Raw genomic sequence first — 17654 nt, forward strand, 5'->3', positions numbered from 1 at the left:
AACAGTGCACCTCATTTGATTACTTTATTCAGAAAATCTTATCTCAAATTCCTTCATTTCTTTTTGTTCTCCTCCAGCTTTTGCTTGAAGAAAGCGTTGGCCTCATCAGCCCGAGCAGAGTTGTACTCAGCATAGTCGGGGATGTTTTGCTCCAGTCTTTTGATGTATGCAACCAGTTTTGGACATTTTTGCGCATCGACAGGGAATAGCGCGTGCAGAGTCGCAAGTGAGGTACTGACACTTATATCGGCCAGTGTTAGTGAGATACCAACCAAATAATCCGACTGTTGCAATGCACCTTCCAGCAGGTCATATGCACCATGAATGGCATTCAGTTTCTCTGTGGGAACCTCTCCGCAGCCCTGATAGAAGATTGGCTCCAGCGTTCCCCGAAGTCGTGCAAATAAAACCCCCGATTCGAAGTGCAGCAAAGCGTTGATATGTGCTTGGGTCACCAGGTCTTTGGGGTATAAATTATCCTCTTTAGCGTATTTGGACACCAAATAGATAATGATAGCGTGACTGTCGTAGAGAGCCACACCATCGTCGACAATCGTTGGGACAGTGTGCATCGGATTGAGCTGAAAATATCGATATCCATTGTCGATGAAACCCACACTAGTGTTGGTGTTCTCACCTTCAGGAATTCCTCAGTTAGATGCTCCTTCTTTGTGAGATCCGTAAATTTTACCTCCAGTTCCACACCAATCATTTTAGCCGTAATCTCCACGGCTCTACCGGCAGGAGTGCGACGCGTCGTGTAGAGGGTTATTGGGGCCATTTTCGTGAAACGCGCACAAAAGAACAAAACACCGGCAACTTGTTCGGCTGCTCGACAGAAACTGTTTTCGACTTTAATTTCTATGGATGCGGCGGAAAACACAAACACACAGCAGATTAAAAGACCCCATACCGACTATTTATGGCTTGTGTGCGTAGAAACTGACCAGCATACATGAGCAGGTGCAATGAGAGATTGATCTACTATCACAACTGTGTTGAGAGGATCAGAAATCCAACGGGGAATATATCGTTCCACTAACTTCGCAGTATTTTGCCAAAATATTGTGGATTGATATTCAATTGGAAAAAAAAGAAGATACATTAGAAAGATAAACTGAGTATGATGACAAAACGATGCAATGATGTAAATGTGAGATCATGTTAGATCAAACACAAAATGCACATCATCGAGATTCCTTGGGTTCAAAGTGGGTGCCAATAAATGTGTGGGAAAAAATCGACCCTAAAATTTCAAAAAGTTACCTTATACAAAATGTTCACCACCTCGAAAAAACACTGTATGCAAAATTTCAGCTCAATCGGACTTAAGGAAGAATGGTGCAAAGCGGTCAAAGTTTGAGTTTTTTGAAAATCGAAATGCCGATGTTTCTTGCAGAGCAGAACAGTTGTATGGATGAATCGATCTTTGTTCCACCGTGGATCGATCTCCATCGCTGATGATGATTGCGTGGATGTTATTATAGTTATTATTCTATAACAACACAATGATGGTCAATTGAGGGTCCTGAGTTTGACGGACGATCGCTTAGTAAGCGAATCAAGTGGCTACGAAGACCCCCAAGTTAGTTTTGGCATCATTCATTTAATTTATTTCGCCCTTTATATTCGAATGCGCGTACCTTGGCCATAACCGCAGCCATAAGGTTCTGCACGACCTCAGAATCGACAGTTTTTTTGCATATTAACCCATACTTTCTTCATTTCTTCTACATTGTTCACCACTTTAGGTCGATTCGGAAAGTGTCCCTTCATAATGACCCTTTTGACGTAGAACTACGTCTTTCATTAAGGGTACCAAATCAGAAAACAGGTCACATTTTTATGAAATAAAGTTAACGTTAATAACTATTTTTGCCGCGAACGGATTTTGACGGTTTATATACCAAACGAATCGGAAATTTCCTAAGATATGTTTGATTATCTATACATTATAATCCCATAGTCTGTATATGGTTTAAATTGATGAAAACTGGAAGCATTCCCATTTCCTCATACATTTGTTCTGTCCATTTGTGTGCTTTCCCAAACAGAGCTGTCAATAACGAGCAACTTATCGACGAGCAACGAAGGGGAAATCGCAAGATGTAAAGTCTCCGTAAACAAATGAAAAGAAGAAGAACGAAGGGGAATATTTGCCTAGAGTATAAACAGTGGATCTCGCTGAGGGAAACTTTCATTCTTCGTGAGGAAATCGACTGAACAACATCGTTGCTGGGCGAGCTGGACGGCGAGGGATCGAATGCCTTTCTCAAGGCAATGGGGGTGAAGGAGTAATATGATGGATAAAGTAAAGTTTTCCAATGGCCATTTTGGAGGTTAGAGACGTATGAACTGTAGAACTTTAAAGTCTCAAGCAAAGAAGGAAGGCAAACTTTCAGTATCGTTCTGTATTCAAAGCAATGACAATCGTTTGTTCTTCCTTGTTTTGCGTCATCACATGTCTTCGTTTCGGATTGAGCTGTGGACGCGACCAAATTACTGACTCGCTGATGTCTCTAGCATTGCAATCATTGCATCAAACTGACTCCATTGCATTAAGGTTCTGAGCTACACAATTGTGTGGGAAATCATCAAGCTAGGCTATCGTCAGCTTACCAAGAATATAAATGTTCTGGAATTTTGTCAGTGATTTGGTTTCGCATGACGGTAGGAAAACTCTCTCCACAAAGGATGATAGCTAAGCTAATGTAGACTGGCAATATTAACAGAAAGTGCTTCTGTTGAGCAGAGCACAGAACGGAGATAAGTGTGTGTATAACGAGTGTTAAATAAAAAATGAGGATTTTTTCAATCATAAATATAAAAAAAAATATTTTTTTTCATCGATTTCAGTATTTTTTTTATTAATAACATAATGTATTTTCTTCAAAAAAATGTCAGTGAATGTTTGAGTAAGAGCCGTGGTCTGCTGTTCGACGGAACTTTGTTGCGATGCTCTCACAAGAACGTTGTACGGCACTTACGTCCATTTTACCGGATACAATTCCGGATTCTTGTAGTCAGTTGCTTCGTGTCCTTGGCCCTCCAATTGTTTTTATACACTAGGACACTGAGTGAGCCAAAGAAATCCTCTATTGAGCGGCACTGGGGCAAGTTTGTTGGGTTACGATCTTTCGGCACGAACGGTATCTTTTTCTCCTCAAGATACGCCAGCGTCTTCTTGGCGTAATGGGAAGACGCCTTGTCCGGCCAGAAGACGTACTTCCCATCCGCGTGATGCTCGTTCAGGAACGGCAGCAGGATTTTATCGAGGCACTCTTCTCGATAGATTTGTTGGTTGATTGCCAGACCGCTCAGCTTAAACCAAGGCTTTGAAATGCCCCGGTCGAAAATGGCGATGTACAACATAACCTTTTTTTCAAACTTGTGCTTGAACTTGTATTTCACTTCAGGCGATGTGGATGACTTGTCGCTGGAGTAGTAATTATCATTTCCTGGAATATGCGTTTTGGACAGCGGAAAATAGCTATTTCGTCGTCCAGAACGAAAGACGTCCCAATATTTTTTGGTCAGCCACCGACACTGTGATTTAACCGTCTCAATCTGCTCCTCCGTGTACTCCGGCGACCTCGTCTTCTTCCTGCAGACGATTCCATCCATCTTGAGGGTCCGATGGATCAATACGTGGGAGCAGCCATATTCCCGACCGGCGTCATGCAGGCTGGTTGCGTCCTTGTTGTCAAACAGCTTCTTTAACGATGTCTTCCTCTGCTTCGTCATTATCGTCACCGGACGACCACTTCCGACCTTCCGCTCTACGTTCAGGAAACCCAGGATACGATATACCATACTGACAGGTACATTTTCTTCCTTAAAATGTGCCACCGTGAACTTTTTTCCTTGCTGGAAATGCGTTTCGTAGAACCGTACAATGCATTCGCGGAGCACGTGCTGTTTCGACGCCATCTTTGCTTTGACTAAATTCAAACTAGCAAAACCAAACACGTCTACTGTTTCTAGGGAGCCCAAAGAGCAATTTTCTTGGAGAAAGAAAATTTTACGCTCTTTATTTGAGTTACTGAAAGGTATTGAAAAAATTCTCATTTTTTATTTAACACCCGTTATTTAGTTGCTTCAAGCCATCGATATATGGATATTTGTATGCATACGTGCGTGCTCCATAACCCGTACGTAAAGATAGTGCACCTTCGCTACGCTGAAACCCCATTTGTATCTGCTCCCGTGTGCATTGGCACTGTAACGATGCAACAATCGCCTATTTTTTATGCTATGATTGGCGATTGTTTGGTGTTGCAAATTATGCAGTCGTAATGATAAATATAGACAAGGAGGGAAAATAGCAGGAGGGAAATATTTACGCTAGGGTATTAGGTGTGAATCTCTGCTGAGGCAAATTTTCAGCCTTTTTCCAAGCAGTTAACATTGTTTGTTTTCTGTCATCAATGCATTGAACTGATGCTATGGTGAAGCAGGTGTTAAGGATGTGCACTAAAAAATTATTTGGGGAATACCAAGTTATTCAATAAGTTATATCAAGTTACTAATTTATTTGGACTCGCGTGCTAGTCGCAAAACTGCTTTCAACTAGGATTGCATTTGCGTTAATCTTGATCATAATGAAGCAGTACTACTCTTTTCAAGGTTGTTGAGATTAACAGATAGAGTTTATTTAGTTTATTTAGTCACCAAGAAAGTAAATGTCGTTCTGGAATTTTGTACATGATTTGGTTTCGCTTGCCAGTAGCAAAACTTTCTCCACTAAGGATGACAGCTGCGCTTATCTCGAGCAAAGTATTGTTCTGCGAGCATAAGAATGAATCATCAAATGATTCTACAATAAAAAAATATTTCAGAGCGACCAAACTCGTAGAATGGTTATTTCAAAATTTTCGTTGCATTATAAAATAATATCCGCAGTTATAAACAAGCGACTTGAATTAAACCACAGCGTAGTTCTTCGTCAACAATGCAGTCGTGTCTTGAACACAACCTCGTATAATTTTTTTTTCTATTGAGCGCAGTTCCGGAATGTTTGGGGGGCACGAATGAGAAATCATTCGCCTTATACCACTCTAGCACGTCCTTCGTGTAGTGGCAAGATGCCAAAGCCGAAATGGAAATCCGTCGGAATACATAATAGGGCTGTTATTCTGAGATCGAAATACATGACATGCATAATTAACCGAACAAACGTAATGTACCAGAAAAACGTATGCCGTAAACGTATGACATGACTAAAGGATCGTCTCCTATGTTTCAAATGGACCGGGCAATCGGTAGAACACAGGTTTGCTTGCGAGAGGCCGCCGCTTCCGATGGCGGGTCGGCGGCCAACTCGAATTGCGTCACCTCGGCGGCTTGGTGCCGCTTCGGTTCCTTATCCTCGTTAAATGGGGACTTCACCCCCATTAAATTGATCTGAAAACAAATTTCATCACGAAATAATACATTCGTGATGACAACTGCGCTGCGGTGGTAAATACGTAAGTACAATTTTTTTCTTATCTATTCCTTTCTACATTTTCATTTAAATTTTTTATGGTAAAATTACCGGCTTAATTTTCGGAATATTCCATAACCCATTTTCATTTCTGAATGATCTATTGGCAAGAAGACGGTATATCAATTGTGCCTACACTAATTCCTAAAAATGACACAGCAAACTTCAACATCTTCTTCGAATTTCCTCATTACAGTTTCTCATTTTACTTCGTAACAAGAGATTCGACAAAACTCATAATCTGATCTGTCGGAATTTTTCATTCTTCATTCCGTTAAATGTCGCATTCGGGTATTTGATACATTCGGGTAAATAAAAAGGTATTTGTAGCATTCCGGCAAATGTCCACTCGGGTATTTTTTATATTCGGGTATCTGTTACATTCGAGTAAATGTGCTTCGGGTAAACGTGTTTTGAGTGAATGGGACACAACGCGTGATAGTTTAATTCGTTTTCAGCAACTTATGACAGACTCCTGATTCCACAAATTACATAACAATGTCATGACACAACGAATATTTGTCTTTGGCGTTGATGTTCCTAGTGTACCGGACTTTACATAGGGGAAAGGGAAGCCGTTTCGGACATGGCTTTTGAGAAATGAGTGATGCAGTTTTCAACCAAATTAAAAAAATACAGTAAAGGGCACTGCCCCATACACGTTTCGAAACTCTTGAGCTTGAAGTTGTAAGTAATTCCCCAAAGGCGTAAGTATCGTCCACAAAGGTTCACGATTTAGAAATGTAGTACACCACCTCAGTTAGTAGCTAATATGAAATGAAAAAAACGTGCATACAACGGGAAAACAAAGGATTTGTGTTTGATTGTTGTCCACTGACAATAATCTATTTAGTCTGATTTTCAGGCCTAATATGTCGGAACTACAGAAAAAAAAACCGATAGAGCCAGTTGTTGGCTTTGCCAATTGCCCAGCTGTTGTAAGACGGAACAACTGTTTCTCAATGTTCTGAAACATTTGAAATAGGTAGCAAAAAGTAACGTAAACGAATCAATTTTGCTACTGCTCGAAAATCACAAAAGCCATTGCACTTTGGAAACAAGTAAATATTGTCGAGAAAATGACATAATTCATGTATCCTTTCTACCAATGTTGAACCTTTTTCCAAAAGCTTCACCGCGGAAAACCACCACACGAGAAAAATCACGAATGTTGACTGACCTTTTATAGCAGGCAGATTCCGTTCAGACATATACTGATAAACAGAAGAATATGTTGATAAGTTTTTTTGACGTAGAACTACGTCTTTCATTGAGGGTGCCAAATCAGAAAACAGGTCACGTTTTTATGAAATAAACTAATCATTTTTGCCGCGAACGGATTTTGGCGATTCACATACCAAACGAATCGGAAATTCCCCAAGATTTGTTTGATATGCTGTACATTACAATCCCATGGTGTGTAAATGGTTAAAATTCATGAAAACTATTATCGTTTCCATTTTCCCATACATTTGTTCTGTCCATTTGGGTGCTTTCCCGATTAATTTTCATTTTCCACCTGAAATACATTATTATTTCACTTTTTACTGCAGTCCATATGCGTAGCCCATTTTTTCGATGTTTTCTTTTTTTTTTATTTGACACAACGCTATATAGACGATTCAAATCTGATCAACCGTTCTCTTGTGATGATGAGTTATACGTACGTGGGAAAAACCTTGTTTTTTATATAACATTTTGAAGCATAATCTTAGCTTTAGTATCATTGGTTGGCATAGTTATTATGAATTTGACGATGTTGATGGTATCTACGTAAAAAAACGCATTCATTGTGCTTTAGTAGAAAACAGATAAACAGCCTTATTTATTTTTTGTAAAGCTAGCTGACGACGCAGACTTTTGCATCTTTTCGCCTTAGATTGAACATGAGAAAGCAGTATTACACGCACCATATGAATGCCAAAATGACTCTCATTCAAACTGATTCAAATACTATATGAATAAAATTGGTGAGTTGAGAAAAATATTATTGAGATCAAGCCATAATTAATATTGGATCGTTATTTTGAAAAATCTGTAAATCTGTATGAAAACCAAAAAAAAATCTGTTTAAGTACAGATTATTCTGTAGATATGGTAACCCTGGTCTATGGGCTTCATTCCCGTACACACTTCACGATAAAAACGAAATGAACGGCACATCGTCAAACAACGTTTTACGAGTTAATGAAGCGTCAAAGATAATGGATTTTCAGGCAGAATGAATACTTTCAAATAGAAATTATGAAAGAAAATTAGCATCTCCGTATCAAATTAGTGCTCATATGGAAGGAAAACTTCATTTTCTTCATGTGGTGAAATAATCGCTTACGAAAAAAATGTATCTGAAGATGATTTTATATTATAATGATAAGTTTTAGTGGAAAACTAATTTCGTAACTGTGGAAAATAAATAAAATAGAATGAAGGTAGGTGGCTTATATATTATTTTCAAGCATTTATTCTGCTATGACTGTAACGTATTCAATCTTGTGTTGCATGCATGACCCCACACTATTATTCCATACTATAATTGAGAGTGAATGCATGCAAAATAGAAATTACTTAGAGTTATCTGCGGCACAATACTTTAATATTCCGCAAAGGGAGAAATCTTTTTTTCAAGATAGTTTATATGATACATCCACGATAGGTTTGCGTCTAATAGAACTCCAAGGCATTTAAAATGTTTCACTCCTTCAACTGAAGCAAATGGAGATTTTTTTTTCTTAGAGAATGGAAAACCATGTATTTGGTTTTGGATGAATTGAATGACAATAAACCTTGGAAGTATTTACACAGAATAGTCATATCTTTTCCAATGTTTGAAATTACACTTTTGGCATATGAGCACGGATAAAACAACGATCAGCAAAAAGCCTAGCAGTATCTATAAGTGGCAGATTCCCGATGTCGTATATGTACAGTAGAAACAATAGAGGCTGCCTTGGGGTAAACCAACATTCATTTGACACAGGATACTTTTGGAATCATTTAACACTTTGACGGCCATGGTGTTTTGCCCAAAAAGTTCGTAAAAACCTGGAGGGTCCAATGATAGGTTCTTATACTAGATGGTGCCAGGAACCTTTCGAGCATAAAATTTCATCCCCATCTGCCATATAAGGGTAAAAACTACCCGTGTGTAGTACTGTACTCAAGGTAAACGAGTAAAATATCGATGAAAATCATTATAAAACAATTTATTTTTTCGAAATTCTTCGAAACATTTCGGGCAGTGATAAATTGTAATTGGTAGAATAATACAAGCAGTAATGCCAAACTATGAGATCGAAGTGTCCTACTATGTATTGAGGCTAGTAGAAAACGAAAAACACATAAGTTTTAACGTAAAACGTGTGCTGTATCGCACACGTTTGAAACTTTGTTCGATTTCGCGTGTGCAGTGCTGCACTCATGGCCCCAGCAGGATAATTTTTGAGTGCAGTAAGGCACTCATGGCCGTCAAAGTGTTAAAGATACGTATTGTTGTCTATCAGAGAGATAAGTTTGTACAAGATCACTGGTTTTTCCTCGTATACCATAGGTATTTAATTTTTTTTTTTCAAATAATATTTTGTGGTCCATTGTATCAAAAGCTTTCTTGAAATCTAGAGAGAATGCGCCAACAAGCAAGCTTGTAGAAAACATTGTGATGATGTCCATCTTCGTTAGGTATTTTTTCACTGTCTGGACCGTTGCTCCGATGTCCCGGGCCAAAGCCCTGAACGATGTAGCCATCTTTCACTCCGTCTTCTGCTTTTGCTTCAGCTGCAGAATATTATAGATACCGAAACGGGCGTATCCGGCGGATTCAAAGTACTTGACGATGTCGACTTTGTTCGCCACGGAATGGAGCGTGCCTGCTTGTTTTAGCCATAACTTTCGCAGTTAAACTAATAGCATTGTCAAAATTTTGTTTGAAAACTCATAGGTTACTACGATTGACGAAGCACAAGTGGTTGGGTGTTAAGGTAAACGCATGAAACATTGGTAAAAGTTGTCCATTTTTTGAATGAACTGACATATGTATAACTGCAAATGAGCCTAAATAAAAGCATATATTTTTAGCAAAAAATGTTGACAATTTATGCAATATATGCTTTCTTCAGAGATCAAAAGTATAAAAAAATAATCTTACCAGAACATTTTTCACAGGGTCACGTTTTTCAGATGATGTTCACCAACTACTTGATCCCTTGTTGATCCCCGAATACCTTGTTGAAGAAGTAGAACAGGAAGTTGGCACTACAGTTTTCTGCGCCTTCTCTAGCTTTATCACGAAAATCGCTGACTTTCCCGAAATCCGTTCCTTTGAATTTCACGTTCGTTTGTTGATGAAAGCTGACCTTTTTGTACTAGCCATGTATTCAAAATGAAGATCACCACCAATGACATATTTCGGCATAAACATTGAACCATTTCATCACATTTTACTTATTCATACATCTCTTTATTCATACACCTCTTAGAACAGATTTCACTTTTTTGCTTCGCACTCATCGATAACAGATAAGTCGTGTGTTGTCGTATTCGAATATTCACACCTACTGATCATGGCATTGTCCTGCGGTTCTTTTCTGTTTTCTCTCTTATTTTTGCGCATTTTTGCTTACACTCTCAAAATTCGACTGCAATTTATACATCCGATGGATATATTAGAATTTCGTAACGTTGCATTTTATAGCGCCTACTCGCCACAAGCAAGCTGGCAGTTGAATCCACTCATCACCATTGAAAACATTTTCCTCAAGAAGAACTACTTTGGGAGTGTTTAATTTGTTACAAATAGAATTTACTGACTTTTACTCCATGCTCTTCATTACACACTAATTGAGATGCTCGTGTAGTCATCAAATGGTTTGCTGCTGTGATACGAAAACGATGAATAATAATCAGTGAGTAATTTTGAACATCTGAAAAAACATTCAGAAACCAAACAAGACTTGTATTATATATCGACAATATTATGCGCTCATCACTGAACAATTCAACATTCTTGTAAACATTCTTGTAACATTTTAGCTTTGATTCTCAATGGAAGTAAAATTTACACACCTACATTCAAGGAAATGGAACGTTCTGTGATTGTTTCGGTAAAGAGCTGATTTATCTCATCTATAAATATCGGAACTACACATTTCTCAGATGGCGGAATTCCTTACTATTCTTTTTTCCTTTTCTCTAGAATCACCCCTTCTCACTAACATTCACACTAACAGAGTCCTTTTTCTTCCGAGCCTTCTCTTTGTACACAAACTGATCAAAATTTACCACCTTCCGCGTGCTGCTGCTGTTGTGACGGAAAGCCCAAGACCCAAAGTTTGCCCCCTGCCTCTTACTTAATACATACGCAGCTTGGATTATAGTTATTCTTATTAGTTTGCTTGAATGTATGGTTGTTTATTGTTTTGGATAAATTATACACTGTATCACCTTTTCGCCAGGGTGCTTATGGCCACAGAGCGAAGAATTCGCCTCAGATATTTCCTCCCCGTGCTTCTACATGTTTCTACATGTCAATATTTTTAAATGCGTCTTTTGTAAGCTTCTGTTTTAATATATATTCCTTGTATACTTTCACTTTTGTTATATGCGTTACAGTTTTTTTTCTTCTTGTTTTTGCTCATGATAAGTACAACTGCCGGTATCTTAATGCTACGAGTTGTTAAATTGTTTTGTTGCTTGATGATCTCGTCAGTGGTAATATTTATATTTCAATCCTATCTAGTCGGTCTAGCACTACTAAACTACTTTCATCAACAAAATCACCTTAGATCAGCGCTAAATTCTCTCTTAATATCATAGTTTAATTGTAATCGGATATGAGTTCAAAGTGTTTACATTTTGAAATATTAGTCTCAACGGCAGAGGCAAACTTTGGAACTTTGTTTTGTTTTGGGGATATTGGTAGAACAAGACAATACAGTGTTAAGCCATTTATTTTCTTCTTTTCCCCGATAATATGGTTACTAAAAAGAATATGACAACAATATATACGATTGTGGTTTTTTTCATATTTGTTTACTCTACAGCGAAAATATCACGTTGTTTATTTATACAGATTCTTATCGAATTTTTCATCCCTCAAAATGACTGGTATATATTACACTTTTCTCCCGTATTATTCCACTAACGTAAATATTCGTAGTGTTTTTTTTAGTTATGACAGAATGGAACCTTTTTTTTACCGATGAGTTTAAACAATGGTAAATTGTGACATAGTTTGACGGGCGAATGATTAATCATTTTTATTCCATTATTCGTGATAATGAAACACACACCGAGATTGATTTGCTTTTGTGTACAACAATATTTTCAAATGTGTTCTAATATGATTAGAAATAAGTTTTCGTGGGTTTGCTACGAGGATCTCGCGAGCGCTGGCGGAATCGATTTACCGAGCCTTAGTTAAATTGGTCCCAGGTTACTTCCATACACTGTGGAAGGTACCTGATGGAACCAGCCTTGATCAAACTATCCGCAACCAGTTCTAATCAGTGAGTATCTCGATAGCAACCCCAAGTGCTAGCTGCCTGATGTAATAGGCGTACACAGTTCATTAATCACAATGACTTAGTTTAGGAAACAAGTAATTCACGTATTAGGCGTACCGGTAAGTTTCTTCGGTTTTACAACAGATGGCGTAACTTGATTATTATTCCAGTGAATCAAATTTACACACATTCATTGGAAAGCTACTGTCATTGCGCGTCTTTTTCAGTATATGTCAAAAAGTTGAAGCGTAAACAACATAGTTTTTTGCAACTTCGAATATGTCGATTTTCGTGCCAACGAGAGTGTTTTTGCGGGGAGTGTTACTTCATTACTTTAATATGAAGAAAAAAGCTGCGGAAAGTCCATGCTTCAACTGAGCGAACGTGTTGCCACTTTTAAACCGTGTTGCACGGTTTAAAAGTGGTAATTTTGACTTGGATGACGAAGAACGTTCCGGACCGCCAAAAAGTTTGAAGATAAAGAATTGGAGGCTTTACTCGATCAAAATCCATCACAAACGCAACAGGAACTTGCAGATACACTTAGAGTAGCTCAGCAAACCATATCCGATCGTTTAAAAGCAATGGGAATGATCCGAAAGATAGCGGAACAGATTGGGTGCCGCATAAATTGCGAAAAACTGCTCCAACAGCATAAAAGAAAGGATTTTGACGTAGGATTACGTCTTTCGGGAACATATTAGGGTACAAATTAAAAGTCGAAAATCGAGTAGATCGTGAAAATTGTCCAATTTCAACCGCTTATTGCTCAGTCATTTCATGATGGATTGATGAAATTTTTGCGTCAATCGATTTCGGCACTCTACAACAATTTGTTATATGGAAGAAAATGATATATGTCTTGAAACTAACCATCGAAAAATTGAAAAATATCAACCCCTATCCTAACGGAAATACCCACTTCCGATTGTACGAAATTGATGACACATGCGGCGGGTCCCTAACAGAGACATCTAAACCAAGCTGCCTGGGAAAATCAGCATTGCAAATATATGCAAGTCGGGGGCATTTTTGTATTACAAGTAAGGTGAGTGATACGAATAATTCTAACAAATAAAATTTAAATTTGGAACTTTAACGTTGGTTGCTTGGTGAAATTTCATATCAATGACCGATCGTGTATTGTGAAAAATTTAATACAAGTGTAAGTGTAAAATTGTATATGGTAGCAGTTGTGTTGAAAATAACTTGATATATCAAACGATTTATTCCAATTTTCATAAATAAAAACCAAGGTGTGTTCCCGCTCGAGAACGAGTCGTTTGGTTTCAGCTGTGTGTTTTGTTGTGTTCATTTTCACCCAAGGAAGGTTTATACCGCGAGAACCGCATGTCGCGAAACCGGTCAAAACATACTTGGAAACCCTGAAATGGGAGGTCCTATCCCACCCGCCGTATCCAGACATTGCTCCGTCCGACTACTACCTTTTTCGATCAATGCAACATGGCCTGGTTGACCAGCACTTCTCCAATTTTGATGAAGTCAAAAATTGGATCGATTCGTGGTTAGCCGACAAATCGGCCGATTATTTCCGCAAAGGAGTCCGTGAATTGCCAGAAAGATGGAAAAAAGTTGTGACTAGCGATGGGCAATACTTTGAATATTTAATTTGTAACCATTTTTGCAGAATAAAGCATTTATTTTTGAAAAAAAAATTCAAGCGGTTGTGTCCGAGACACGACCGCTTAGGACGTAGGACTACGCAATCTTTTTTTTTTAAATTTGATGGTTTATCATTTCGGATATTATTTGCGAATATGTCGAAATTTCATAAATAAATAAGTAAAAAGTTCCAGGGACCCTGAAAAGGTTTAATGTCTTGCGCTGTTTTGTAGAATCATTTCGAGAAGCAACGACTCTTTCTTGCCTTTGGGAGAACAATACACTAATTGGTCATATGTCGCAATTTTTTTCTTTATATCAATGCACGCATTGTACTGAGTATTTAACGAGAGGCATCTTCCGTGCATCGCCATTCAACAAGCATCAAACACGCCTCTAACAGATGCACACAGTTGCATCGATGAAAGTGAAACATCGCGAGAATGATCGTTTATGAAAAATCGTTTCTCGACTTTCGGTCAAAACCGTCAACAAAGCTAGGAGCTTGTTGCATCAAAACAGAGCCGATGCGCACGAGAGCAAATACGAATGGCAACTAAAAGGCAAATCGAAAGAGTGCTATTCAAATGTACAGAAAATGAACAAGTTCTAAGTTCCGCGCAACGAAAACAAGCAACACACACAAAGCGAAACACTGATGACTAGAAGCGACTTATAATCATTTACACTCTTCCCTTTTTTCGCCGGCTTTGCCATGGCTCGGATGATTGTGTTAATTGCAATGGCAGATGCACTTTAAGTGAAATATCCGCTAGCGTTCACAGCTTGAGGGGAAACAAAACACAAAACGAGTAGAATAAGCGACCTTTGTTGTTTCGGACACTGAGAATTTTCCTCAGAGGAGATACTCATACGCTAGCGACATCTTACCTACTATGCAAGGGTGGAGTTTACTTCGCAAATATTCTCTTTTCTCTATTCCCCTTCGTTGTTTCTATTCTAGCGGCTGCAGACTATGCGATTGTAATGTATAGCATATCAAACAAATTAGAAAATTTCCGATTCGATTGGTATGAAAATCGTTAAAATCCGTTCGCAGCCAAAATTGTTATTAACGTTAGCTTTGTTTCATAAAAACGTGACCTGTTTTCTGATTTGGCACTTTTAATGCAAGACGTAGTACTACGTCAAAAACGAAGAAACTTACCAGTACTTCTATTAATTTGTTGAATTGTAACTGGAAATTGCATTGTTTGAATTGTAGAGCTAAATTATGTAGAAAGTGACCAAAAACATATGAACAATATTGATTATGTACACATTTGGATTATAAAAAAAAAAAATATTCCGGAGTCAATCAAAATCAATCGCTTTCAACCCTGGAAAAACGCGAAGGATGCAATTGGTGCGTATTGCTGCTGAACAATGTAATCAGTGGGGAATAAACCTTACATACATATTCGACATTTACACGTCTAAAAATTACATTAATTAACAACAGTTCCACACTTCCTTAGCATAGCTTTGGATGCCGTCGCTCTTGCGAAGTTTGACAGAAATTTTCTCTTTTACACTGTTCTTTCCAGAACAATACTCCTTGGGTTTCTTTTATTTTTTTTTTGTTTTGTTTTGAATCAAACGGTCATTCCCGGTAATTACAATGGAAAACACCTACTCAGAAATAAGCTTGTTTGTTTCGAGGAAATGATTCATACGCGATGGTTTTTGTAACAAAATCGGGGGTGAATTTTACGAGAGTAGTGCATTAATTTGGATTTTTCGTGTGTTGCCCTCTTCGAATATCTTACAAAACATTTTTTTTTCCTAAACAGTCAACAAGTAGGCTGGGGGTGTAAATCTCGAATATCTTCTCTACGTAGTATTCTGCCATATAAGATGTGTGTTCACTTTCTTTGACTTTATACATTTCGTAGAATCTAGAATAAAATTTTTGCCTATGTATTTCTTAAACACAGTAAACGTAGCCTGAATAACTCTAACCTAAATAATTTCGATACACCTTCTCTCCTGGATTGCAATGAAATTGTTTGATCAAAACGTATCATTTACTTTAAATCTTAACATTCTCTTTTTTTCTACATACTGGCAGGGAAAACGACGCTTGTTTCCTCGGTATCAATTAGTTAAAATAATAGTAACACTGAACGAAATCGCATTACACTAACACTCATCGGAAGTTTATCTGCGATATTCGGTTTTACGTAAAAAAAAGTAACATATTCCATTCTGGTGGACTATTCCGTACTCTTTCCCACCGGATGTTCTGAGGGACAGCAATTGAGTGAACAAAAAATTGGGGATGGTATTTCATGGCCTACTTGATCGTTATTCTGTACAAATTCATTAACACTCGATTTCGGCCCGACTTGGATCGCCAGCCATGGATTGCTGTGTTTGACTGGTGCAGTGATGCAATGAAACGATAATCAATAGAAGAAATTAACCGGAAAGGAAACAATATCCATCCCATAGTGGGACACAGGAAACAAAACTTTGGGACACTGCTACAGTATTGGTGGTAATGGTGGTAATCGCAATAATAGTTGTGGTAGTATTAGTGGTAGTAGTATTACTAGCAGTTGATGCAATAAAGTGCCTTTCGGCTGTATGGATAGGAAGCCAGGAAATTACATGCTATCCAGATGACTGTCATTGTGGTTGAATCGTAGCGTTTCCTCGAAGATTAACCTCTTCAGAGTTTCCTTGGGAAGATCGTCCAGTTCCATTGCGATGCGGAATGGTTCTTCGGCCACAGGCTGCAATTAGAATGAGAGGGGAAATATAGACGCGTGAGAAAGGTGATAATAATTGCTTATTTGAGGCGGTTTATGACAACACGTTCGCTTGCCAGAAATGTTCACCATGAGACAAATATGTAGGTTTAGAATGATAAGGAAAATTTTCAAATGATTTATAAATATTCACTGTTGTATATAATCCAATATGTAAACACAATAAAAATTATAGAGGGTGGTCTCAAGTTATCATTATTTCAATACATGTCACACGGTACAAGTCGCATCGATCCGTGTTGTTCAATGCACTCGCTTGATTTTATGGCAACCTTTTGAATCATATTAGGCAACTGGAATGAAACGATTCATCCAATTGAATTCAGGTAGAGTTCTGGATCAATACAACATTGAAGAGCTAACGAAACTGACATTCACCAAAGCAACAATCATCTCGGAAATTCATTTCAAGAACGTCGTTTAATTTTGTTGAAACGTTCACAGTTTGCTGAGGAGCGTCGAAATGAAGTGTCTTTGTTAAGACAGATAGAGAAAAAGTTTGGATTGAGTTGTACCCAAGGGCCCTTCTCAGGGCTGGAGACGAATGAACTACAAACGCTTAGGCCGGTATAATTCAACAAGAAGAAGAAGGGGAAGAAATCCATTTAGTTGTGATTGCGAAGTGACATGAGAAGGGTCTCGCTAGCTCGCCAAGCACTATGCTCTTCTCTCTCAATCCCATTTCTTTTCTGTCGTTAGACTGAACGGAGCCGTATTTTTTGATAAAAGCAGCTGTTCTATTATCGAATGCCGCTATCTACCGATGATTCCAATTATCCGGGGTTGGAGAGGGGGTATTATTTGCGCTGGGTACTTCCGAGGAGGAATCAATTCCTCGTTAGAGCGTTGATAATTCCCTTCCGGCTAAACGAAGTGATATAATAATCATTTTATTCGAAAGATGAAATATCTAAGAGCAATATGCTTGTAACTTATTGATTGCTAAACCAACGGTCCTACGTCTACCTTGCAAAAATATCACAGATATAACCTACTTCTAGTTTGTAATGTAGAAAAATGGACTAATTTCTACGGCGATGAAGAATAAACTACAAAAGATAGTTCAATGGAGCCAATTATCCTTAAATCCGATGTTTATTAGACCTTCTACAAAAACGCTTCGCCATTCTTCGGGGCGGACTTACGACAGTTAGCCGAACCTTAGCCTTAGCCGCTGAAAATATCGATGTCGGCATGTTAAGGTGGGACCAGAATGCCGTGCTATGCGTCGCGTTGCGACAATTGTGAATTGACACTCCATTTTAAATATGTGTG

General features: G+C 38.3%; 2 protein-coding genes across 7 annotated transcripts in view; both read right to left on the bottom strand.

Moving 5' to 3' along the window:
• LOC129775314 (glutathione S-transferase 1-like) lies at positions 1 to 972 on the bottom strand. Its single transcript, XM_055779919.1, has 3 exons — positions 948 to 972; positions 638 to 861; positions 1 to 581 (listed from the first exon to the last, which is right to left on the bottom strand). Exons 1-3 carry the CDS (start codon positions 955 to 957, stop codon positions 54 to 56), a joined length of 762 nt encoding a protein of 253 aa, XP_055635894.1. The 5' UTR covers positions 958 to 972; the 3' UTR covers positions 1 to 53.
• An 8944-nt stretch (positions 973 to 9916) lies between these two features.
• The window catches only part of LOC129775312 (mitogen-activated protein kinase 1), a 244735-nt gene continuing 236997 nt past the window's right edge, over positions 9917 to 17654 (bottom strand). For all 6 annotated transcript variants that reach the window (XM_055779914.1, XM_055779913.1, XM_055779911.1 and 3 more), the window contains exon 8: positions 9917 to 16343. In XM_055779914.1, the coding sequence (XP_055635889.1) occupies positions 16215 to 16343 (129 nt within the window). In that variant the 3' untranslated portion in view covers positions 9917 to 16214. The remainder of the gene's footprint in view (positions 16344 to 17654) is intronic.

The sequence above is a fragment of the Toxorhynchites rutilus genome, chromosome 3 (assembly GCF_029784135.1).
Source record: "Toxorhynchites rutilus septentrionalis strain SRP chromosome 3, ASM2978413v1, whole genome shotgun sequence".
Lineage (NCBI taxonomy): Eukaryota > Metazoa > Arthropoda > Insecta > Diptera > Culicidae > Toxorhynchites > Toxorhynchites rutilus.